We start from the raw sequence: 24,772 nt of genomic DNA on the forward strand, positions 1-24,772 counted from the left end.
ACGCCCGGCTAATTTTTTGTATTTTTAGTAGAGACGGGGTTTCACCATTGTTAGCCAGGATGGTCTCGACCTCCTGACCTCGTGATCCGCCCGTCTCGGCCTCCCAAAGTGCTGGGATTACAGGCGTGAGCCACCGCGCCCGGCCAAAAGTATTATTTCTTATTCTGCATCCTAACCTAGATAAGTGGAAGAGAAGAAAGAATTTTTTTAAAAAAGATCCTGATAGCTGGAAAGCTTCCTTCACTGTATCCAAAGTTATGAGAACTCTTTGGGTTGTGTCTCCAAACTGAGATTCAGAAAAACAATCACAATTAACCAGTAAATTAACAATTTTCATAGGACATGTCTAAATTTCCAAAGTGAATATAGCCTTTTATTTTTCAATCCAGCTAGCTAGCTAAGACCATCCATATCCACGCACATCATCTGGTTTAATAGATTTCTCATTATGCTGTATTCATCTGTACATATTCTAATGTCGGAGAATTTTCCCAAATTTAAATATGATTTAGATAAACTTCACAGAGTGTCAGCAGTACTTAGATAAAGCAATTTTTTTTTTTTTTTTTCTGAGACATGGTCTCTCTGTCACCTAGGCTGAAGTGCAGTGAGGCAGTCATGCCTCACTGCAGCCTCAACTTCCCAGGCTCAAGTAATCCTCCCACCTCAGCCTCCCGTGTAGCTGGGATTACAGGTGTGCACTACCACGCCTGGCTTATTTTTGTATCTTTTTTTGTAGAAATGGGGTTTCACTGTGTTGCCCAGGCTAGTCTTTCTGGGCTCAAGCAATCCACCCACCTCAGCCTCCCAAAATGCTGGGATTACAGGCATGAGCCACTATGCCCAGCCTAGATAAAGCAAATTTTTAAATTGATTTGATACTTGATTTTACTCTCATTTAAAAAAAAAAAAAAATCTGAATGCTAATTGTTAACCAACTATTGTTAAATTTTAAGGGAAACTGGGTAGCGGGGTCTTAGGTCTGATTATAAATGTTTGTCTTTTTTGGGAGCCTGTGATTTTTTTCAATACAAAGCAGCTTTTAAAACATCTTGTGAGAATAGTATTTAGGAGGAGAACAAAAGAGGGAATTCTGAATTGTAATGACAGATGTAAACATGTCTTTCATTAGGGTTCACTTTGGTTTTCTTTTCCTTTAGTGGTTTTTGGCAAATTTGTCATATCAAGAAGCACTTTCAGACACACAAGTTGCTATAGTTAATATTTTATCTTCAACTTCTGGTAAGAAATTTGTCTTTAAAACTCTGCATTGTAAATCAGTGTATATATTTCTGGTGTATATGTGTGTACATATACAGCATTTTTATCTCGTTATAGCTTCTTATATTAGTTCTAATATACATTAGTCTATTATAACTGCCTTTTAATCTGTATATAGTCAGGTGCCGCATATGATGTTTCAATCTACAACAGACTGTATATACAATGGTGGTCCTATAAGATTATAATACTATATTTTTACTGTACCTTTTCTATGTTTAAATATGTTTGGATACACAAATACTTACCGCTGTGTTACAATTGCCTAGAGTATTCAATACAGTAACATGCTATACAATTTGGTAGCCTATAAGCAATAGGCTATAGCATATTGCCTAGCTGTGTAGTAGGCTATACCATTTAGGTTTGTGTAAGTGTGCTCTATGATGGTGGCACAAGGATGACATTGCCGAACGACACGCATTTTCTCTGTATTTATCCCTGTTGTTAAGCATGACTGTAGTTTCATGCCTTAGCCTGTGCTATTTATGTTCCTTCAAATAATTTATAATTTTTTTTAATATAACAATATATTACAGTTTTATAGGCTGGCCTTTTGTATTGTAGTTGCCTTTCCCTTCATACATACTTTTCCGAGATCTTTTTCTAGACCCTTTGGCTAAAATGTAATTGCTTATTTCAGAACTATAATTTGCCCTATGATAGGTGTTTTATTTTTAAGATTGAATCACTTTTCAAATCTGGAAGACAAAAGTATTTTTGAAGCTGTAAAAATAACTTCAGGACACAAGCTTGATTATGATGAAGTCAACATGTTACTCTGAATAAGATTTAAGTTTCCTATTAGTTTAAAATAAATAGGACTGTACTTGATCTGTACTGTTGAAATAAACATGGTTTAGTTTGGAGGCTATTTTATGCATGAACTTTAAACATTTCAGTCTAGTCATTACTTAACTGCAGTTATTTTCTTAGTTAAGAGTGACAAAAATAATTTGAAAGTTAGGTATATAATTTGCTTATTTAAACAATGAAGTTGTTAGTAAAAATGTTGACAGTATTTAAACTCATGTACCATTTTTAAATTCTTTTCTCCTGATAGGACTTTTTACCTTAATCCTTGCTGCAGTATTTCCAAGTAACAGTGGAGATAGATTTACCCTTTCTAAACTATTAGCTGTAATTTTAAGGTAAGAATATACTGTGATAGCTAGTTTACTCTGCTTAAAAATACAATGTCACAATTTCTGATAGTGGCACCAGGGTAGTTTATATTGTAAGAGCAAAGAAAGATGTGGATAAAAGAAGGCTTTAAATGGGCATGATGCTACTCAGCCCTGTCACATCCAAATTTTATTGAAACACAGCTACTCTCATCTATTTGCAAATTGTCTATGGCCATTTTAGCACTACAGAGGCAGAGTTGAATTGCAACAATGTGGCCCACAAGCCTAAAATATTTACTATCTGTACCTTTAAAAAAAAGTGTTACTTAGAAATTTTTTGTGTAAGTGTATGTTCTTAAGAATTATGTATTAAACATTGTTTAATACTTTGCTTTGAACTGGCATTTTACTAAGAGATTCAATTTCTGAGAATATAAAAAGAATTTTACATAGCAACAATCTGGAAGGAAATCTAAGCAAAGAAATCTCATTTCATCAATTGAGAGACAAGAGTGTGGCCTCAAGCCAAACCACTTGGAATCCAATCCCATCTCCATCATTATTAGTTTTGAGATCTTGGGCAAGTTCCTTACGTTTCTGTGCCAATTGTCTCATCTGTATATTGGGGATAATAATAGGATTTCTCTCATAGGATTATTATGAGGATTGAATGAGTAGAACTTCTAAAGTGCTTGGAACAATGTGTGATACACAACAGGAGGTGCTCCCTATATTTAGCCATTATCATAATCATCATCATCTAAATGGAAACAAAACCCCTGGTTTCTAAATATATTGTGGATACTCAATAAATAATAGCTGAATCTGAATATGAACAATGATTATTACAGAAAATTGTGATGATTTAATTGAAGGGTATGCATATTTAAGGACTACATTTAAGTTCTGATGACATCTTTCCATAAGGGAATACATATTTTCTTTCATCTTCTCCCACTGCCACCCTGGTCTTTCTGATCAGGGTGAGAGAATTAGGCTTTTTTTTTTTTTAATTAGGAATATCTCATCTACTTGAAAACATGTTACAATTTATAAGATTCATAGAAATAGAAAGACAATGTAAGTTCCCTGAGGACAGGAACCACATCTGTTTTGGTCACTTCTGTAACCCTGTGCTTTGCTCATATTAGATGCCCAGAAAATAACAGTTGAGTTTATGAATGACCTCTGATATCTCTACAACCTTAATTCAGTCTTATTTTTATCCACTAAAATCATGAGATTAGTGAAATTGTTTAAGCACATAAGGATAGTTTTACCGTTAATTTAGATTTTTACCAATAAGCAAGAGTAAGTACTGTTACATTGCTGGATTTATATGGGTTTGATATATTTGTGTAATCCAAAAGAAAGATTGGAAAGGGATGACAAGTTGGTTAATTCATTCCTAATTGAAAGACAGTTGATAGCATAGCACTTAAGAGCACTGGACTGTGGAGTAAAACTGCCTGCGTTTCAGTCTCGGCTATGTGATCTTGGTCAAGTTACCTTACCTCTTTGTGTATTAGTTTTCACATGTAAAATGGGAATGGCAGTAATAATACTTCCTTATAAGGTATAATATTGTACATTTTATGAGGATTAAATGAGTTAATACGAATATAACACTATATTATATTGATATTGTTAGATATTGTTATTGAAATTGCTTAATTATTTGACAGTGTTACCCAAAGTTGAGATTAGTCTTGATCACTTATAAATAATTTTTATCTTTATGATTAGCCTTTTCAGAATTGTTTAGCTCATCATTAATGACTGTTATTCTCATAGCATTGGAGGTGTTGTACTGGTAAACCTGTCAGGGTCTGAAAAATCTGCTGGAAGAGATACAATAGGTAAGTACTTGACTCTGCGTTCTCTCTGTTAAGAGTATACAGGAAAGTTTTTTGTTAGAGTAAACAAGAAAGTCAAATGTGCATGCTCACGCGCACAGATACACGTACAAAGTGTAGGCACTAGCAGGGTGTTTTTTTAAACTTTTCCTTGGGAAACAATATTAAAAAATGCATAAATATTTTAGTGAATTCTCATAGCCTTCACCCAGATTTTTCAAATGTTAACAACGTACATAACTATTATACAGTTATAAAAATCAGGAATTAACATTGACTATAATGCTGTTATCTACAAAGCCTTTTCAAATTTTGCCATTTTTTACACTAATGTTCTTTTTCCGATCTAGGATTATTTATTGCATTTAATTGTCATGTTTCCTTAGTTTCCTTTAAATGCAGAACTGTTTCTCAGTCTTCTTTTATGACCTTGACACTTTTGTAGGGTCCCACCTAGTTGGTTTGTAGAATGTTCCTCAATTTGTATTTGTCAGACATTTTCTTTGGTTAAATTGAGGTTGTGCATTTTTGGTAAGAATATAATGGAAGTGATATTGTTTCCTGATAAGTGCATTCTACCAACAGGCATTGATATTGATTTGTCCTGTTGCTGGGAATGTTAATTTTAAGGTGGTTAAAATCAACTACCTTATTCTAGTGTAAAGTTATTAATTTTTCCCATTGTAAGTAATAAGCATCTTGTTGGGGATTCTTTGAGGCTATACAAATTTCCTGTTGCTGTCATATCGCCCAGGAATATTGTCATTCACTCTTGATTCTTGTCTGAAACAGTTACTGCTATGATGAACACTTAGTTTTTGATCCATTGCTTAGACTTAACAAAAACAAAAATAAATAGAACCTAGCTGGGCTGAGCATGGTGACTCATGCCTGTTATCCCAGTGCTTTGGGAGGCCAAGGTGGGAGGATTGCTTGAGGCCAGGAGTTCAAGACCAGCCTGGGCGGCATAGTGAGACCTCATAATAAAAAATAAACCTATATTAATTATTTCTCTTTGGATACTTCTTTAGATATTTGAGGTTTATTGAATAGAACAATGCTTTCTAAATTATTCCTAACTACTACCCAGTGAGCTGTGCTTTGAACCTCCTCACCTCTTTCTCACCCAGAGCAGCTTTTTGTATACAAATACATAAAACAATATATGTATTTGGTATGTGCATGTGTGTACAAGATTTTGTTGACAAAAGCTTTAAAAAAGTTTGAAAATAATAAAAGATGTAATAAAACATTCATCTTTTGAATAATTGATTAAAGTATTGAATATGACCACTTGGCAGAACATTATTTAGCTGTTTTAAAAAGTTTAAATGTTTTTGAGAGAGAGTTAATGAAGAGAATCAGTATTTATTATTCATGTACTGTGAGAGCTGTATTATGTTAGCTATTTTGGAACATTAAAAAGTATAAATTATGTGTTTGTAGTTTTCAAGGAGTTCTTGATTTGGAACAATATGAGATTTATAAAATGAAGCTACTAGGGATTAAACTAATACCATACTTGACAATAGTAAGTATTGTCTAAAACAGAAGACAGAACGGAAATGCAGCAGATTAGAAAGAGGATGCTTTGTGGAAGAAATGAAACTTTAACAGAGCCTTTAAGATGGGAGTGGTAGTGCAATACATATTAAGAATGATATATGGGGGTAAGGAAGACAATACAAGCAACAGCTTAGTGATGGAAAGAAACATTTGTTAAGTTGGAAAATGCCAGGTGTCAAGATTGTTTATGTAGGGTAAAATAAGAAACATGCATTTCCAAATTAAAAACAAAGTGTTACTTTTTAGTTGTATTACTATAATATGTATAGGTTTTGGTCAGATCATTGAGGTGAATGCTTTTGCATTTATTTGTTAACACACTAAACTCCTTCCTGTACTACTAAAAGACGTGGATGGGGTAGGCTATACCTTTTCATTATATATCTTTGTATCAATATAAAGGTGATTTATCTAATTATATATCTTTTCACTTTTGTATATTCTTGCAATATTATCTGACACATTATTGGATTTTAAGTGTATATTGAATGAATTAATGAGTGGTTGCTTTAAATCATGTTGATTTTTACAGGTTCCATTTGGTCTCTTGCTGGAGCCATGCTCTATGCTGTCTATATTGTTATGATTAAGAGAAAAGTAGATAGAGAAGATAAGTTGGATATTCCAATGTTCTTTGGTAAGAATATGTTTAACTTGTGAGGCTATTTACTGTAAATGTCTAACACAGGGTTTTGCTTTTGTTTTTTTGGACGGAATAGGGAACGCTTTTTTTTTTTTCTTCCATATGATTCTTCAAAACCATTTAAAGATTATGAAGGCCAATCCCAATGTTTACTTTATCCTGCATGGTTGTGTACCTATGAGGGAATGCCCATCTCCCTAGTGTGTGACAGAAACTCCTAACACTTTTTTTCAAATTGATGTCTTCAGACTGCAAGTCAGATATTTATCTCAGCGATATGACAGAGTTATGCTCTTATAAGCATATGAGAGTTTACCTGCTGTATTTTACATTTTGCCAGTTTTGAATAGTTAGCAAAGGATTGGGGAGACTGCCCCCAAATTATATGTTTAATGCTCTCACAGTCTATGTACTTATTTACATTAAAAATTGTGGGCCATTTAAAGGGTTTTCATTTGCATTTTATCTTTAAGACACAGACACTTTTTTTTTTTTTTTTTTTTTTTTGAGGCGGAGTCTCGCTCTGTCGCCCAGGCTGGAGTGCAGTGGCCGGATCTCAGCTCACTGCAAGCTCCGCCTCCTGGGTTTACGCCATTCTCCTGCCTCAGCCTCCCGAGTAGCTGGGACTACAGGCGCCCGCCACCTCGCCCGGCTAGTTTTTTGTATTTTTAGTAGAGACAGGGTTTCACCGTGTTAGCCAGGATGGTCTTGATCTCCTGACCTCGTGATCCGCCCGTCTCGGCCTCCCAAAGTGCTGGGATTACAGGCTTGAGCCACCGCGCCCGGCCGACACTTTTATAACATAGATTCCTTCTCAAATTACCCAATTATAGTTTCTAGATATGGTTTATAAATTTTCCTTTGCCTAACATCAGTTCAGGAAAGAACTTGCGATATCTGTAGGACTGCAGAAGAACACATTGACAAGCTATCTTTCAAAAGATATCTGAATGTAAATAGATAAAGAAGCTCAGTGATAAGAGTTCAAAGTGCAGCTTACAAGGAGTCAGGAGACCTGGAATCCAGCTGTTGTAACTTTATCTATCTCATAGACATCTGGAATATGAGGAAATTGGACTAGATGAATGGCCTCTAAACTGTGATTTAGGGAATAGATAGGCTCCCGGGATGGTTGGAAGGAAATAGAGTTGCATGCAGGGGTCTAGTTCTTGGACTCCTTTGCTGCTTCACCTGTGGAACAGCTCTACTTTGTTGAGCATTTTGCATTAGAATTTAATTTGTAGTAAAGATTTTTCTTATGGTTGGGCATGGTGGCTCACTCCTGTGATCCCAGCACTTTGAGAGGCTGAGGCAGGAGGATTGCTTGAAGCCAGGGATTTAAGATCAGCCTGGTCAACATAGGGAGACCACATTTCTATTTAATTTTTTTTTTTTAAAAAAGACTATTTTAAAACTAAAAATAGTTTAAATACCTGTATCTGAAGACTAACAAAAATAAAATGTTTGAAAAGCCATGAGGCTGAGTGATTGCTTAATTTCTTTTTAAATACAGAATTCAAGAAATATAGCTTAATAGCCAGGTTTGGTTGCATGTGTCTGTAATCCCAGCTACTTGAGAGGCTGAGGCAGGAGAATCACTTGAGTCCAGGAGTTCAAGTCTGCAGTGAGCTATGATTGTGTCTCTGCACCCTAGCCTGGGTAACAGAATAAGATGCTGTCTCTTAAAAAAGAAAAGATAATTTTAATGATATTTTATTTGGCAGTCATAGAAAATTTTATTTGGAAAGGAATAAAATGCTAGTTTATTTTAGTGTTAGAGGTAGGTGGTTAGGTCAGTGATACTTTTTGAAAATTTAAACATTGACAACTTGCAAGAAAAATTGCTTAATTTACTCATATTAGGGAGAGTGCATATAGACATGTAGCTTGTGTTGGTCCTGTTCATATGTGATGTGATATGTAAAGCAATATTGATCTGCCCTGGGCTTTAGAATAGACACGATTCGGAGAAGTCAGGATTGGGATATTGGGGGGTCTTCAGGCAAGGGAGTTTGAGCAGAGGCTTAACGCGGAGCAGTGAGTAGATCTGAATGATTGTGCTGGAACTTCGCTTTGTGGAAGAACAGAAAGGTGTGTGGTGCCAGATTCTGGGCAGTCTAGGGAATAGGTGGAGTCATTGGGACTTTTGTCTTTAGGTCAAAGGATGTTAATTTATGTGGGATTTCATAGACTCAGCACTTCAGGGACCAGAAAATAGATTCAGTTCTTGGTAATGCCACATTTTGGTGTTTCATTAAAACAACTTTGTAATGTTATTTAAGCATTTTAGGTCATGTGTCCTGTATATGTGTTCTTTTGTTGTTGTTTTTTTAATGAATAGATGTCTGAAGGTTGTGTATTAGTCTGTTTTCCCACTGCTATAAAGAACTACCTGAGACTGGGTAATTTATAAACAAAAGAGGTTTAATTGACTCAGTTCTGCATGGCTGGGGAGGCCTCAGGAAACTTACAATCATGGCGTAAGGTGAAGGGGAAGCAAGGCATGTTTTACACACTGGCAAGAGAGAGAGAACTTGTGAAGGGGGAACTGCCAAAGACGTTAAAACCATCAAATCTTGTAAGAACTCACTATGATGTGAACAGCATGGGGGAACCGCCCCCATGATCCAGTCACCTCCCACCAGGTCCCTCCCTGACACATGGGGATTGCAATTCGAGATGAGATTTGGGTGGGGACACAGAGCCAAACCATAATAGTTGGGCTCCCTAAAACAGGATATGAGATGGGGAATTTGTGTAGGTGATTTATTGTGGGGAGTTCACTGAAGGAAAAACTTGGAGTGAAGGAAGCAAGATAGAGAAGGGGAAAGAACCATGTGGCACACAAGTATAACTGAGGTTTGGCCCAATTCATTGCAGGTGCTAGGGCGGGGAGCAGAGGGAGAGCAGCTAATATGTCTGGGCCTTGAGCCATGATGGCCGGCCTCATAAAGCCTCCATCAATTAGTCATGAGCTGCAGAAGATGGGGTGGGGTGGAGGGTGGGAACTTGCTGGGAAAGGCAGACTTATTTGCCCCTCCCTTCACAGAAGTGGGGTGGCTGTGAGTCTTTAGCATCAGATAGAGAGTGGGTGCTCCTGCCCTGTTAAGATTTAATTAGGCATCCTAATTACCGGTTTATTATTTAGGTGACATAGTATCAATTATATATCTACTGTAATTTAATTTTCTTTTAAGAAAGCTATAGGTTACCGCATAAATCATATAGCAAATTTGTGACATAAACTACATAGAAAGTACAACAAAATTTATTATACAGTTGTAATCTTTTTTCTTTATAGTCTTTACTTTCACATGTATATAGTCATATATAAACTTAATTTCTATAGTAATATTTGCTTTTATTAAATGCTTACTCTGTGCCAGATACTATGCTATATTTTATGTGTTTAATCTTGCCAGCAACCTAATTAAATATTATTAAATTTTATTTTATGTTTATAGATTGGAAAACTAAGGCTTAAAAGAGGTATAGGTTTGCATTACTATTCAATGATAGATGGAGCTGGGATTGGACCCAGGCAGTCAGACTGCCGAGCACACACTTAACCACTATGTGGGATGGCTTTCCTTAATAACTGGTCAGTCTGTACTTTGCTCATATGTTGAATAGCTCTTTGTGTGTACAAACTTTCTCACTAACTAGCTAGAGGTCTGGGAATGCAGGAACCAAGAGTTTTATCTCCTTTGGAACTTCTTCCATTACTGCTCGCATAGCACAAGTGTTTTGGACATAAATACTTGAATCAGAAAGCAAACCATCCAATTCTTTAAAATTAATTTAGGCTGAATACACAAACACATACATACCAGTTATTTCTTTTAAGTTCTAGGGCACTATATTGTCAGTTGCTAAGGCTAACAGCCCTTCTTGTTGAGTTGTCCTAAGTGGTTTACTCCACAGTAGTTGCTCCCATACAGTGGGATAGTTGAACTGACTGATCACCAGTTGCTTCAGACAGTTTTCTTTTTATGGCTATTCACAGGAATGACTTAAAAACAAACCAACAGAAGGTTTAGCTAGTGAAATCTCCCAGAGTGCTTTTGTGCAAAATCTAATTTTGATTTTAGAGTTAATAAGCTTGGAGAATAGAAATAAATCACAATTTTAACTTTTGTTTCTTTTATACATGTTCAGGTTTTGTAGGTTTATTTAATCTGCTGCTCTTATGGCCAGGTTTCTTTTTACTTCATTATACTGGATTTGAGGACTTCGAGTTTCCCAATAAAGTAGTATTAATGTGCATTATCATTAATGGCCTTATTGGAACAGTACTCTCAGAGTTCCTGTGGTTGTGGTATGTACTGTTTATTCTCCAATTATTAATTATCAGTTGATTAATTTTTGGATATTTTAAGCGTTTATATTTTGTCTGTTTGCTGGTGGCCCTTCCTGTGCACCCCATTCTGCAACACACGTAAAACTGAATACTTTAACTCCACTAGAGCAGGGACTTTGTTTTTTAACTTCTGGGTGCCCATTCCAGAGTAGTGCCTTGTCCACAGGAGGAGCTCAATAAATACTTGTTGAATGAAGGAATGAATATGAATGGTCTAAATCTGTAAAAATGTTTTAGAGAGTGGAGTATTATGCAAATGAAAGTAGTCATTATCTAAGGGATATCCAAATGTATGAGTTATGTATGCCAAGTGTGAAGGCATGAGTTCTAATTGAGAATCCAGGAGATGGTGCTTATTTAAGAGGCTTTGGAATACCTGTTTGCTTGTTCATAGGTGTTTTTGTTTTATTTATTTTCAGGACCTTTCATATCGGTGAGCCAGATATGTAAACCTTAAACTCTGATTGATTTGAGATGTTGACATACTTTGATATGCTATATATCCAATATATTGATATGCAATAATAAACTTAAAATAATTCAAAGACAGTATCATGTATGGAGTTTGAGAAACCTTTCAAATAACAGAGCTTTATACTTAGTCCTATTTTTATTTAATAGAAATTTAAATAAATAGAATGAATAAAACATAAATGAATAAAATGAATTTTATTACATACCCATTGAAACTGTTAACTAGTTTTCCCTTGTGAAAGACTGCAACAGAAATGGACTTTTTTTGTGGAGTCTTCCTTAATGCTCTGCCTATACTGCTGTGCCTCCCTGCCCAGTTAAGGAGTATCTGTTTTCTTGGATCCCCCATATTCACTCTCTTTTGTGTAATACTTGAAGATTTACTTTGTGTTGTAGTAATTTATGTTCTTATCTAAACTCCTTTGCTGATCTAAAATTCTTTAAAATCATAATCCATTAATTCATTAATTTTTTCATCTTTAATTATATATATTTTAGATAGTCGATTGTTTTAACCTGAACTATTAACAGATGACAAAAGGCTTTAGCCATCAGCTAAATTGGATCCACCTTAAAAGCTGGATTAAGTCAAACAGGCTTTATAATTCTACCTTCCAGGTTTTTTATTATAGTACTCTGCGTGACAAATATCCAAGAACATATGCTATATTTGACCCCGAACGCTCTTTTCACAGAGCAGCTAAGTAGTGGGAACCACAAGTACTTAAATTCCCTTTACCTCATCAAAAAGGACTAATTGTTCAGCCTCTGTTCAGTACTTCTAGTGACACTTTATTGAGAGATAGCCCCTTTTATTGCAGGACAGCATTATTAATTCTGACATATACTGAGCTAGATTTTACTTGCCTATAACTTCCATGGATCTGTAGTCCTAACGATATACATTATGGTTTTGTCTTGGCTTATAATTCATTTTCTCCTTATAAACCCAAATTATCAGTCTTTATAAATGGCTCATCTGTCTCCATTGGGTATAATATTTTCTTTCAATTCAACAAAATTATATGCAGATAGATATTTCAAAATTTCATACCCACATTGATAATTCAAGGTGAAATTAAAGAACTTAACTTTTGGTTAGGACAATTGTTAGAAAAATGGAAAACAACAAGAAGATATTTTAAAAGAATATTCAAGCCTTTCTTTTTTATGCCAAGCCAAATCAAAAGAATAACACACTATTTTAGTGTTCATGAAGGTGAGATATTTTTGCTTGGTGACAGAATCACATGTTGGCTTATCACTTCCTTAAAGTCTATGTGTGAAGTATTGTCCTGCAACATTAATATTGCTGTTTTCTTTGTTATCTACGTATCATCACAAAACTGTAATAACTGTTCAACAGTTTTTTTAAAAAATTAATGAAATATAAGCTATAAACTCAAAGTTGAATATCTGCAAACAGATCTTGAAAATAGCATAAAATATTTTGAGCTTTTTATACTTACATATTTGTATTTTTAATATTTGAAGAAAAACTTTGAGAATCATCTTAATGACTTTATTATATTTTATGTCTCAATCTATCCTAACCTCTTATCTTTGCTCCTGATCTCACAAGCCTATATTATAAGAAAGTCTTTGTTCAGTGTTTTTCTTTGGTTGTTTAATTTTTTTAATATAGAAATGTCTATTTTCTTTTTTTTAGGGGCTGCTTTCTTACCTCATCATTGATAGGCACACTTGCACTAAGCCTTACAATACCTCTGTCCATAATAGCTGACATGTGTATGCAAAAGGTAAGGAAACTATTATTCATAGATATTTTAGGTATGTTATTAAAACAAACGTAATGAAAGTTGAGATGTGATTAAATTATAAGGATACAAACATAAATAATACTTGATGCTTTCTCTCCCAAGGTGCTTTACTACACAGAAATATAAAAAGTACCAAAGAAATAGATAATTTCCATTTTTAGCTTTTCCATTTTTTTCCCTAAATTTCTAAGTTAAGGGCATCATCTTCATATGTAGTTCTCCAGTTTTAGAGCTGATTCTGTTCCAGATGTTCTTTGGTAAGTCACATTTTATCATATAAGCATTTCAGTTTCTGCGATGAACCGTATCACAGGTTCCTTAACACTGTGCTGATACTACCGAAGATATGAGCAGTACGTGAATAATGTTGTTTGCAGTGAATGTTAGCCATCTCTCTCTGGACTCAGCAGAGTGGGTGTCCCATCCCTCTTCTCTGAAGGCCTAGTATGGATGCGGGGATTCTTGTAATAATATTGGCAATGCTAACACCACAGAAAAGAGAATCTGGGATGTTTCTCCCAACAGCCTAGAAGGGAAGAGTTTATTCAGTGCTCCTAGGTGTAGCAGGAAGAACAGAGGTATGCTGTTGCCCACACTGAAAGATGGAGCATAGCCATTTATCACACAGTTCAGTAGATGTAGGCATTTAACTACAACTACTAAGTCATAGAAGTGTGTGTGTGTGTTTTAGTCTAATATAATTTGAAGAGGGAAATATTTCAAGGCCCAAAGGTTTATAATGTGTACAAGCAATAGTCAAATTTTTAAAGCTATTTTTCTTTAGGTCTTTGTGCAGTTTTTAAGATAAAAGTGGCTGGGCACCATGGCTCATGCCTGTTATCCCAGCACGTGGGAGGCCAAGGCAGCCGGATCACTTGAGGTCAGGAGTTCGAGACCAGCCTGGCCAAAGTGCCATACCAGCCTGGCCAGACCAGCCTGGCCATAGTGAAACCCCGACTCTACTAAAAATACAAAAATTAGCTCGGTGTGGTGGTGTGCACCTGTAATTCCAGCTACTTGGGAGGCTGAGGCAGGAGAATCACTTGAACCTGGGAGATGGAGGTTGCAGTGAGCTGAGATCATGCCACTGCACTCCAGCCTGGGCAACAGAACAAGATTCTGTCTCAAAAAAAAAAAAAAAGATAAAAGCGAAATATGCTTAGTGCTATATATCCTCTCTATTTATAAAACAATTCTTTACTGATATTTAACTTTGTTTTATGGTTCAGTAAATTCTTATTTATTTGTCATGGTTAAAGAACTGAGATTCTCTCCTTAATTGAGAATTAATTACCTTACATAACTTGCATTTTCATAGAATGTGGATATTCTATATAACACTAACATTACACATTATTACAAATCATTCTTTTATAGATTTAAGTAATATCTAGGTCCTTCTTCATCTTCAGGTCGTAATCCTAAATGGTTGTGAAACTGGGAAAGTGCTACTTGCTAGAGGATTTTCGTAGACTACTGTGTAAATCATCTTTATTGTACTGATATTTTAAAAACATAAGCTTTCGTAGATTGAAAAAAATTGCAGGTTAATGTTCAGGAATTTTTAAGAGAATAGTCACAGGGGACCTAAATTTATTAAATGATTAGTCATTTAATAATTATCATTACAAATAATAATGGTTATAATTTGTTTAATAAAGCATTTTAGGATAAAGGCAAAACGGGAAAATGTATGTACAAGCAATTAATTATGAAAACATAACTAAACTTTAACTGATTGCCGAGTTCTAGATATGAAGACAATCAAGAAAAAGATCTGGTTTTCTTGATTGTCTTCATATCTAGAACTGGGCAATCAGTTAAAGGAGTAGGCTGTGCGTTGGTGTTGGGATTGAGGTTAGGGAGATTCCATCTGGAAAAAGAAGCAGGGTGTGTCCAGAACTGTGACAGAAACATGATAAGAGAAATCTACTTTTATAGGGTTTTAGGTTCACTTAGCTAACTGTATTTATTTATAGCTTCTGAAATGTTAGCATTTATTAACATTATTGTGCTTGAAACAAATTGGTTATTTAAGTCTATTTATAATTATTTTATATAATAGGAAGCATCCCTGATCATATTCTATTTTATATTCAGATATATTTAGGAATTAGAAAACAATTTTTTGTTTACATAGGTAATTGTCTTTGTTGTAATAAGTGGCTTCATTTCTTTTGTCTTAGCTTGTTGGAAATCAAATTAGAAGTTTTTTATTATGAGACAACATATACACAACTACATTGTTGCAAGCGAACTTGCCTTCTAAAGTCTTCTAGGGCTTTATCTGTCTTTATTAAGTTTGCTTTGATTCAGTTATGAAAGAAGGGTTTTAGTTGAATATTCATGAAATCATTCTGTCAACTATAGCTACATTTTTAATTGCATTATTTATAACTTCTTAATACCTTTTCTGATCTTGGGTAATTTAAATACAGCATGGCTTTTCCTGATTATTAGTCGTTCTGGCAAATATTCCAGGAATATGTTAAAATATATTGGTAATTTCATAACTAAATGAAGACTTTTTAGTTTAATGACTATTCTTTCTGGGGTGTTCTCAGGCTGACTCAGTCACCATGGATGAATACCATACAAATAGGGCCTGCATGTTAAAAATCGCCAGTTATTATTCTTGTGTTATGTACTGTGAGTTCCCTCATAAAAGACATTATGCTCACAAAACCCCTTTACTCTGACTAATGGTGCTATGAAATGGAATAGTATATGTTTTCCACCAGAGGGAGTCTTGCCTGTGATTCCAGACTTTTTTTTTTGGAATTCTCAAAGAGGGCAAACACAGTTTTCCTTCCCTATTTTACAGATAGAAGTTACTATTTTCATCATTTTTTTAAAGCAAACCTCCTGTGTGCTGCACTTAAGTCTCAGTAGCTGATTGGTGTAGGCTTCTTTGACAATTGTTTCTGATCTTTAGTTGAGTCTAGATGGTAAAAGTGAACTAGTGAAAGGGAAGAATTAGTTTTGTTTTGGTAACTTTATGGCATCTCATTATTTTTTATTTTCTTTTTATGTATATATTTGTTTTCTTGTTTTTTTTTTCTTATTTTTTTTCTTTTTGATTTTAATACCTCCACCTTACTTACAGATATTTTTTATTTTCTTGACAACCCTGATAAATGATGGATTGGAGGATCACACTTGCTGACATCAGAGGGCCCTTCACTGATGAGGCTTGTCTTGTTGCTTGTCTTCTCTGACTAATATTCCTTAGTAAAAATATTCCTATATTTTTTTCTTTATTTTACTCAGTCATTATTTCATTTTGAGGTTTTTTCATTTATTGCTAGTTTTGAGTGTCATACATTTGCACTTAATTTGTTTTTGGTACTGTCATAAGAACTGTAGCATACACAGGATAGCACAACTATAAGTTTTTACGAAAATGTACATTTTTTGAAGATGATTGTGGAAATTGAGGAAGAGGGAACTATTTGAGACCAGGCAGCAAACAGTGAAAAAGGAATGAGCAACATGGTGTGCAGGACCAAAGTTTCATACTGTATATCGCTACTCTCAGTGTGCAATGCCTATAAATGGAAAGTATGTTTTTTTGGCTTTCCTTTAGCCTGTTTTCCAAGCAAGAACTATTGTTGTTGGTAATTTAGGTACATGGAATTGTAAGTTGAAGTCTTGAATTCTTACTTAATAATAATACACTTAATATACCGTCAGTGTTTAATTTTGTCTTCCCGTTGTTCTTATTCCTGCTAGTTGTCACAAATAGAAAACTTACATTGAAGGGGGAAATTGCCTTAATGATAATTGTGGGTGTGTTTTTTCCTCTATCTTTTATTTTTAGGTGCAGTTTTCTTGGTTATTTTTTGCAGGAGCTATCCCTGTATTTTTTTCATTTTTTATTGTAACTCTCCTCTGCCATTATAATAATTGGGATCCTGTGATGGTGGGAATCAGAAGAATATTTGCTTTTATATGCAGAAAACATCGAATTCAGAGGTAAGTTTAGTCCCAATACACATTTTTTAAAATAGTGTTTGCTAGATAACTGAGAATTGCATCATGCTGGCCTAGCTTTTAGAGATTTTGTGAGGAATTATTGAAAGATGATAACTTATATGTTATGGCAGATAAAAATAAAATAATTTGTTTAGATCTTTTGGGTAATAAGATTCTTTCTCTTTCTCTCTCTCTTTCCTTTTCTTTCTCTCTTTCTTTCTTCTTCTTTTCTCTTTCTTGACAGAGTCTTGCTCTGTAGTCCAGCCTGGAGTGCAATGGTATGACCTCAGCTCACTGCAACCTCTGCCTCCTGGGTTCAAGTGATTCTCTGCCTCAGCCTCCTGAGTAGCTGGGATTACAGGCACACACCACCATGCCCAGCTAATTTTTGTATTTTTAGTAGAGACAGGGTTTCACCATGTTGGCCAGGCTGGCCTTGAATTCCCGACCACAAGTGATTTGCCTGCCTAATAACTACAATTTTTAAAAAAAGTTTTGATTCACAGGTAATACCAAAAGGTTTACTGTTTTGCCATAACAAACTTAAATATAGAAGACTTTTATTGGTTTGAACATAATTCGTGATAGAATAGTATTGCCTCAATTTTTCTTTCCAATTTCTTTCTATTTAAGAATGAAAGCTTTTTATATTTTGCTATGAAAAGAACTTGATTCCGGTGACTCTGGAGGCTGAGGTGGGAGGATTGCTTGAGGTTAGGAGCTCGAGACCAGCCTGAGCAACATATCAAGACCCTGTCTCTAAGAAAATAAAAAAAAATTACCCAGACATGATGGCATATACCTGTAGTCCCAAGCTACTTGGGAGGCTGAGGTAGGAGGATCACTTGAACCCAGGAATTCAAAGCTGCAGTGAACTATGATAGCACCACTACACTTTAGCGTGGGTGACAGAGTGATACCCTGTCTCTTATTTAAAAAACAAAAAGTGAGACCCTATCTCTTATTTAAAAAACAAAAACAAAAACTGCTAACTTGGTACAACTTCTTGAGAAATTTTATCCTAGCGTTGGTTCTGCCACTGACTTGCATCCTGCCCACATAGCTTCAGCCAATGGAATAAATAAGGTTTAAGGTTCCTTTTCAGCTCTAAAGCTTTCCTTAATTATTGACTTTTTTTTTTTTTTTCTCAAGAGTTCCAGAAGACAGCGAACAGTGTGAGAGTCTCATTTCTATGCACAGTGTTTCTCAGGAGGATGGAGCTAGTTAGCTGTTGTCTGTAGCCCAGGTTTGTATGTGAGCTGGGTTTACTATTGAATATGGTTCTTATTTGTGTAATATTCAAACAAAGGATTGATTTTTTTTTTTTTTTTTGAGATGGAGTCTCACTCTGTTGCCCAGGCTGGAGTACAGTGGCACAAACTTGGCTCACTGCAAGCTCCGCCTCCCAGGTTCATGCCATTCTCTTGCCTCAGCCTCCTGAGTAGCTGGGACTACAGGCGCCCGCCACCACGCCCGGCTAATTTTTTGTATTTTTAGTAGACATGGGGTTTCACTGTGTTAGCCAGGATGGTCTCGATCTCCTGACCTCGTATCTGCCCGCCTCGGCCTCCCAGAGTGCTGGGATTACAAGCATGAGCCACCGCGCCTGGCCAGGATTGATTTTTATAATTAGTTGTTTGAGAGGCCATACAGCCTTAAAGGCTAAAGGGGCTGAAGCCTGGGCTCCAATTCTATCTTCTGCACATACTAGCTGTGTGGCCCGATGCAAGGTTCTTAATCCCTTGGTGCTCTGGTTTTCTTATTTGTGAAATGGGATTACAATAGAACCTCCCTTATAAGGGTGTTAAAATAGTAAATACTTGGTAAATATAAAGTATGTACAATAGTGCCTGACTCAAATGATCAGGAAGTTTTAACTCTTATTTTTATTCATGCTAAGGGTCATTTTATTTAATAATATGCTTTAGAAAAATATTTTTTCTCTGATGATAAAAGTAAGAAAAATGTAATATTCTGGTGTACAATATACTGGTTGGAAAATACTAGTCTTTTATGTGTGTGTTTTACATAACTGGCACAGTGTATATCCTCATTCTCTGACATTGCTTTGTCATTTAATAATGCTTCTGGAATATTTTCCCATTTTTTACATTTTAAGAAATAGTGTCTTCTATATGTCTTTGATGGTAGAGTACATGACATTTTGCTGAATGGATGCTTGAATTAAATGCAACATACATATTTTGCAGGTACAAAAGTGATTATTTAGAATGAAAGATCACAATAAACTACTAGAATTCTGAAGATCCAGGCCCCTTTTTCTGAGACATCTTTAGGCAATTTATATTGAAATGTTTCTTGATTGCTACTGAGTTTTCCCTCCCTATCTAGAACATTGTACCACTCCTGTCAATTGTTAACACTTATGTTGGGCTTGAAGTTTAAGTTTCATCATCCTCATGGTAAACTTGCTTCTAACCTACGGCTAACGGTCCTGGTTATCTGTTTTTCCTGAGTGGGCTGTTTTTAAATCTAGTTTATACTGCACATGGTTTAAGCTCTAGTTCTCCAAGACTTTTTGTACAAGGCAGCTACCCCTGCCCTTCCCTGCCCTGCCCATCCTGCTTTCATTCTCTTCCCACTCTGAGGAAATTAAACTCTTAGCTGATTCCTTTGGTGTTTTCCTTCTTGTCTCCCTAAGTATCATGCTTATGACTTCTGTTCCATGAGTTCTCAGTTTTCGGCATCTTCTGCTGACTTTTCCACTGAGATCAATGAAGACAGATTATTTTCAACTTTACTCCTCCTCTGCTCCCACCTCACATGCCTCCTATCTCCATATCAGTTCTGCCTCCTCATCATCCCTGTATAGTTATTGCATAATTTTGGATAGATCTGTAGTCAGTGTTTATACTGCTGTCACTAAAAAATTGTTACTTATAACTGAGCCATGTAGGATCTGTCCTGGTATTTCCCTTATGCAGAGATCCTCTGTTACTACCCTTTTTGGAGAATAAACCTTAAAGTTTTCTCCTGGGTTAGAGAAAAGGCACTTGGCCAACTGTGAAAAGTAAGAGAGGGCATCTGAGTGTCTCTCTGCTTTTGCTATAGACATTATACCAGTCTTCCTGTTTGTAGTTGTTTCTTCATCCCTCCTTACAGAGATATCTGGTCCTATTTTTCCATTGCTAACTAAGAGTTGGCTGTTATTTTCTCATTTCTCTACTTTTCTTTTTGTCCGTGTGGTTTATTCCTTTTAAGAAAAAAATTCCAAGCTGGGCACAGTGACTCATGCCTGTAATCCTAGCATTTTGGGAGGCTGAGGAGGGAGGATCACTTGAGCTCAGGAGTTTGAGACTAGCCTGGGCAACATAGTGAGACCTTACTTCTATTGAAAAATATATTTTTTAACCCTTTATTTTCTTTTTAGTGAGGTTTTGGAGAACAAGTGGAACTAAATATGTGTTTATGTGCCATCTTTAAATTAAAAAAACCCATAAACACAATTATAGTAAGTCCTCACTTAACATCATCAATAGGTTCTTATAAACTGTGACTTTCAGCAAAATTACAGCAAAACCTTTTTTTTTTTTTTTTTTTTTTTGCATCAACATTATAATGTAACAACACTGAACAAAACAATGTTATTCGGGGACCTAAAGTCAGTTTCCTAGAACCTGTGACATTAAGTGAGGACTTTGTATTCTTGAAAGCTTTTTAATGCTGTAATTTATGCCTTATTTTTCTTGGGTATGCTGTGCATTGTTCTCATACTCACACTTAAACCCACCCATATCCAGCAAGGTTTCAGTATTTTTAGAAGTGAGAGCTGGGTAAAGAAGAAAGAGTGAAGACTAAAGAAGATGGATTGCAACAGAGTAGAATAGACTGGGCAAGTGTCTTTGTCTTTGCAGGAGTAATGGTGGAATATACCAGGAGTAAAACTAACTGCTAATACACAATCTCTCGTGTCGATGTCAGCTTTTGACATTGCTATAGAAGTCACATTCATAAGTTCTTAGTACTCCAAATTTGAGTATCCAGTTATTAAGTATGTATACCATGAAAAGAGGTATTTCATTTTAAGATAATTTGCTTTTTAAAATGTAAACTGTAGAAAACTAAAACTATGAAATTATAATCTAATCACATTTCTGTGGTTTTTGTTTTTAGCACGATAATGGAACTATACAGCGAAGAGACAATCTCTGGCAAGTTTTTGTAGAAAAAATGTTTCAGTGCCTAGTCTGAAAAATAACAGTTTCAGTTCTTTGAAACTCTAAAATATATTTTTCTCATACCTGTTTTCTTCATTTTCATAATGAAGCACTTTGCTATGTAGCTGTGTACATATCACTACAGTTCTAGGAAGTTCCAGTCTACAGTCCATCCAAAGGACCAACCTGCCTTACACATCTCAAGGAATTCAGCTGTTGAAATCATCTGAACTAATCAAGGAATAAATCCTAATGTTCCGGGACTTTATTTTCACATACTTGTTAAATGCTGGAATATATTATAAAAATGTTTTCAAGAAATCACTTAAGTGTTCATAGACCAGTGTTTCTGACAGGTAAAATGCTAAAATAAGCTACCTGTAGTAAGTATGGATGGTATTTTTGGGTTTTGTTGAATATTGCAAATTAACCACACAAAAAACGTTTAATTTATGCAACAAGCATGTTTGTGCAAATTTCGTGGAACTTTAAAAAGAATAAATATTTGAGAAAATATCTGATTCACTTACACTACATTTACTGTATTATTCTTTTATAGCATTAGGTGCCTTGTATTTTAAATCTGTGACAAACCATGGCAAATTTTTAAAGGGGAAGTATTATTATAAAATGAAGAAATATGTATTTCTAAAGGCTATATTGCTGTAAACTTAATTGATAAAGCTCTGTTTAATTTAGAGTTTTGAAGAAATAGTCTCCCTTCAATTAAGAAATTTTCATAATGGAATGATTTAAATTGAAGTGACAAAGTATTATTAAAATACAATGTTTATATGTGTATTTGTGTATTATAGATGTATCAAGTGATTTCTAATTTTTTCTCATATGAATATGCCAGATTACTCTAGAACTAGATGCCTCTTCTTTAAATAATTTTAGTTTTCCTGAATAAATTTGTAATGGTTAAAGTACCAAGGAAGGAAGGCGAGAAGGGATTCTGTTTTTAAAATCACATCTGAACTGTTCCTCTACTAAGATTAAATTAAATGTGAAATACTCGTAATTGCAATTCTTAAACTTAGGCACATGTGCTCACTGTGCACCTGCTCCTGGACTCTATTCACCATAGTACCAGTAAACGTGTGTCCCAGGATTCACAGGCTTTTGATTAATCAATATTCTTTTCAAGTTTTCTGTGAATAGTTTAGTTCTCTTCAAAATTTCTTAACTAATCTGATTTTTAAGAATTCAGTTTGCAGTGTTTAGCTTCCTATTCACATTCTTAAAATTGCTTTGGTGTTACCATGAGTTGAAAATGAAGTTTAGCCTTCCTTCTGCTTCATTCTGAGAACTTCTTTATTACCTTTAAAAATTGTTTATGATATTAAATTTAAAATACAAACAGCTCTCTCTCTCTCTCTTTTTTAATCATCCAGCCCAAAGTGGCAAAAACAGCTCTTTTCTCATGTGGCACCACCAATAACGCAAGTTAAAAATAATGTTGAGTTTATTATACTTTTGACCTGTTTAGCTCAACAGGGTGAAGGCATGCAAAGAATGTGGACTTCTGAGGAATTTTCTTTTAAAAAGAACTTAAGGAAGTAACATTTTAATTACTAAAGGACTACTTTTGGTTGAAGTTTATTATCTAGATACCTCTACTTTTTGTTTTTGCTGTTCGATAGTTCACAAAGACCTTCAGCAATTTACAGGGTAAAATAGTTGAAGTAGTGGAGGTGAAACTGAAATTTAAAATTATTCTGTAAATGCGATAGAGAAAGAAGCTGAGCTTAGAATCTTTTGGTTGTTCATGTGCTCTGTGCTCCTCTCATCACACAGGTCATGTGTTGTCACTCAGGATTCTGGAAGTACTAAGCCGTAGTTAACAGGCTGGATAGATCTTCAGGCAATCTTCTTCCAGTATACTGCTGCTTTTCTGTTTCTTAAAACAAAAAGTCAAAGAACAACTTCTTTAGAAGGAAGCACCACCACTCAATTGGTTAACTGAAAGTATGAATCACTGCTGCTTCGCTTGCCCACCTGTTCTCTTTTTCTCACAGGTTTTATTTCTCGGAATGATTGTTGCATTTGAATACTGTAGCCATGGTGAGTGAGCAGTTGAAGACTTCCTTTCTGCACCTTCATAGTTAAGGGTTCATCTTCTCACGAAATAAAGTTGTGCTGGGTTGCTTCAATTCTGTGGATTGCCTGGAAACTAGGTAACAAGGCCCTTAGATCACAACAACCACGTTGCAGGTCTTTGGAAATGCTGGGAAGGGGTTACATTCAAGTAACTGCTGACATCCTTCCTGTCTATCAGAACCATGTTGGCCTGTAATTATATTTTTCTGAATCTAAAAACAAATAGAAATTTCTGGTATCTTTTCAGTCTCCTACTTTTCTTTCTATTCATCACTTAAATCTCATTATTGTATAATGTTTCAAATTATGACCTGGATTGAAGGAAGTCTGTTTTGTCGGAAAGACTTTGTTAGGTGAACATCAGAATCTCAACCAAAACAAAGCTGAAAAATGAGGCAGCCTTAAAAGTGAATGCTTTTGAAATGAGTGCTTTTTGGAGCTTAGGAGAGCCATTAGGTTTATGTAATGCACCCATACTTATTCCTTTAAATAAATTTTAATTTAAAAACATTGAGATATTGGCTTCTGTCAGCCTGATTTAATTAATTCTTTACATTAAGCTGATTTTCCCCCTGGCAGCTGACAAATAAGTTCATTGTTCTTGTAGAAGTGAGCTCACAAGGTTAAATGTGAATGTTCTCACAGGTAGACGGCCCTGGTTCAGAAGAATTTTAATGCCCACTTTAAAATCAGTCATGCAGAGCCAATTTGGGGTTGCAAGGTATGACTCCTCTGGAAGCCAAGTTTTTTCATAAAGCACTGTGGTAATACCCATAGCACTAATCCTCAGTGTGCTGGTTGAAGAAATCAAATGTCTTTAAAGAAGGATAAAGGAGAAATTAATTAGAAAATGGTTTTTTCCACATATTAGCAAATAAATGAAATGTTATTTTCATATTGACTATAGTTATGATCTTACTTCATTTCTCCCTCTTCTCCTTTTGAAATATTCTTTATTACTAAATAATATTTTAGGAGGAATTAACAGAAATAATTACCTGTAACATCTGCAGATAAACTTACATAGCTAACATTGTGTGCTGACTTTTTTAAATGGTGAAGTGGCATTAATGAGATGTTCAGTTTACAGAATTTGAAGTTTGAGTTCTATTTTAATAGTCTGCTGTGTCCCCAAAATCCCATTTAGATAAATTGAGGTTCATTTTTCACATAGACTTGCAATTTTTAGACACTACATTTCCTTTTTTATAGTAACAGCCTCATTTGCCTGTACAATAAGTAATAATACAGTATTTCATAGGTACATTGTATGTGCACAGGAATTTTTTCTTTAAATCTTAAGAGCCTTTAATAAACTGGGGATATTTAAGTATTTTAATGTTACTACATTTAAAAAATAGTGTTTTCCTACAAAAGTTTCTGTATTCAGTATACGTTAACTATGAGAATGTCAAACAGTGAAATCAT

General features: G+C 35.0%; 1 protein-coding gene across 3 annotated transcripts in view; it reads left to right on the forward strand.

Annotated features, from left to right (window-relative positions):
- Positions 1-23,579, forward strand: part of SLC35F5 (solute carrier family 35 member F5) — a 43,274-nt gene extending 19,695 nt beyond the window's left edge. The window contains exons 8-17 of one of the 3 annotated variants that reach the window (XR_003122131.1): positions 1,161-1,242; positions 2,345-2,432; positions 4,203-4,267; positions 6,363-6,467; positions 10,632-10,791; positions 12,977-13,067; positions 16,909-17,063; positions 18,216-18,309; positions 21,198-21,235; positions 21,352-23,579. Coding sequence is in view for 2 of the 3 variants with exons in the window: in XM_025404609.1 (XP_025260394.1) it covers positions 1,161-1,242; positions 2,345-2,432; positions 4,203-4,267; positions 6,363-6,467; positions 10,632-10,791; positions 12,977-13,067; positions 16,909-17,063; positions 18,216-18,291 (822 nt within the window). In the remaining variant the exon portion in view is untranslated. Of the gene's footprint in view, positions 1-1,160; positions 1,243-2,344; positions 2,433-4,202; positions 4,268-6,362; positions 6,468-10,631; positions 10,792-12,976; positions 13,068-16,908; positions 17,064-18,215; positions 18,310-21,197 lie in introns of all 3 variants that reach the window. The other 2 variants (XM_025404609.1, XM_025404610.1) reach the window with 2 other exon arrangements.
- The last annotated feature ends 1,193 nt before the right edge of the window (positions 23,580-24,772 follow it).

The sequence above is a fragment of the Theropithecus gelada genome, chromosome 12 (assembly GCF_003255815.1).
Source record: "Theropithecus gelada isolate Dixy chromosome 12, Tgel_1.0, whole genome shotgun sequence".
Taxonomy (NCBI): Eukaryota; Metazoa; Chordata; class Mammalia; order Primates; family Cercopithecidae; genus Theropithecus; species Theropithecus gelada.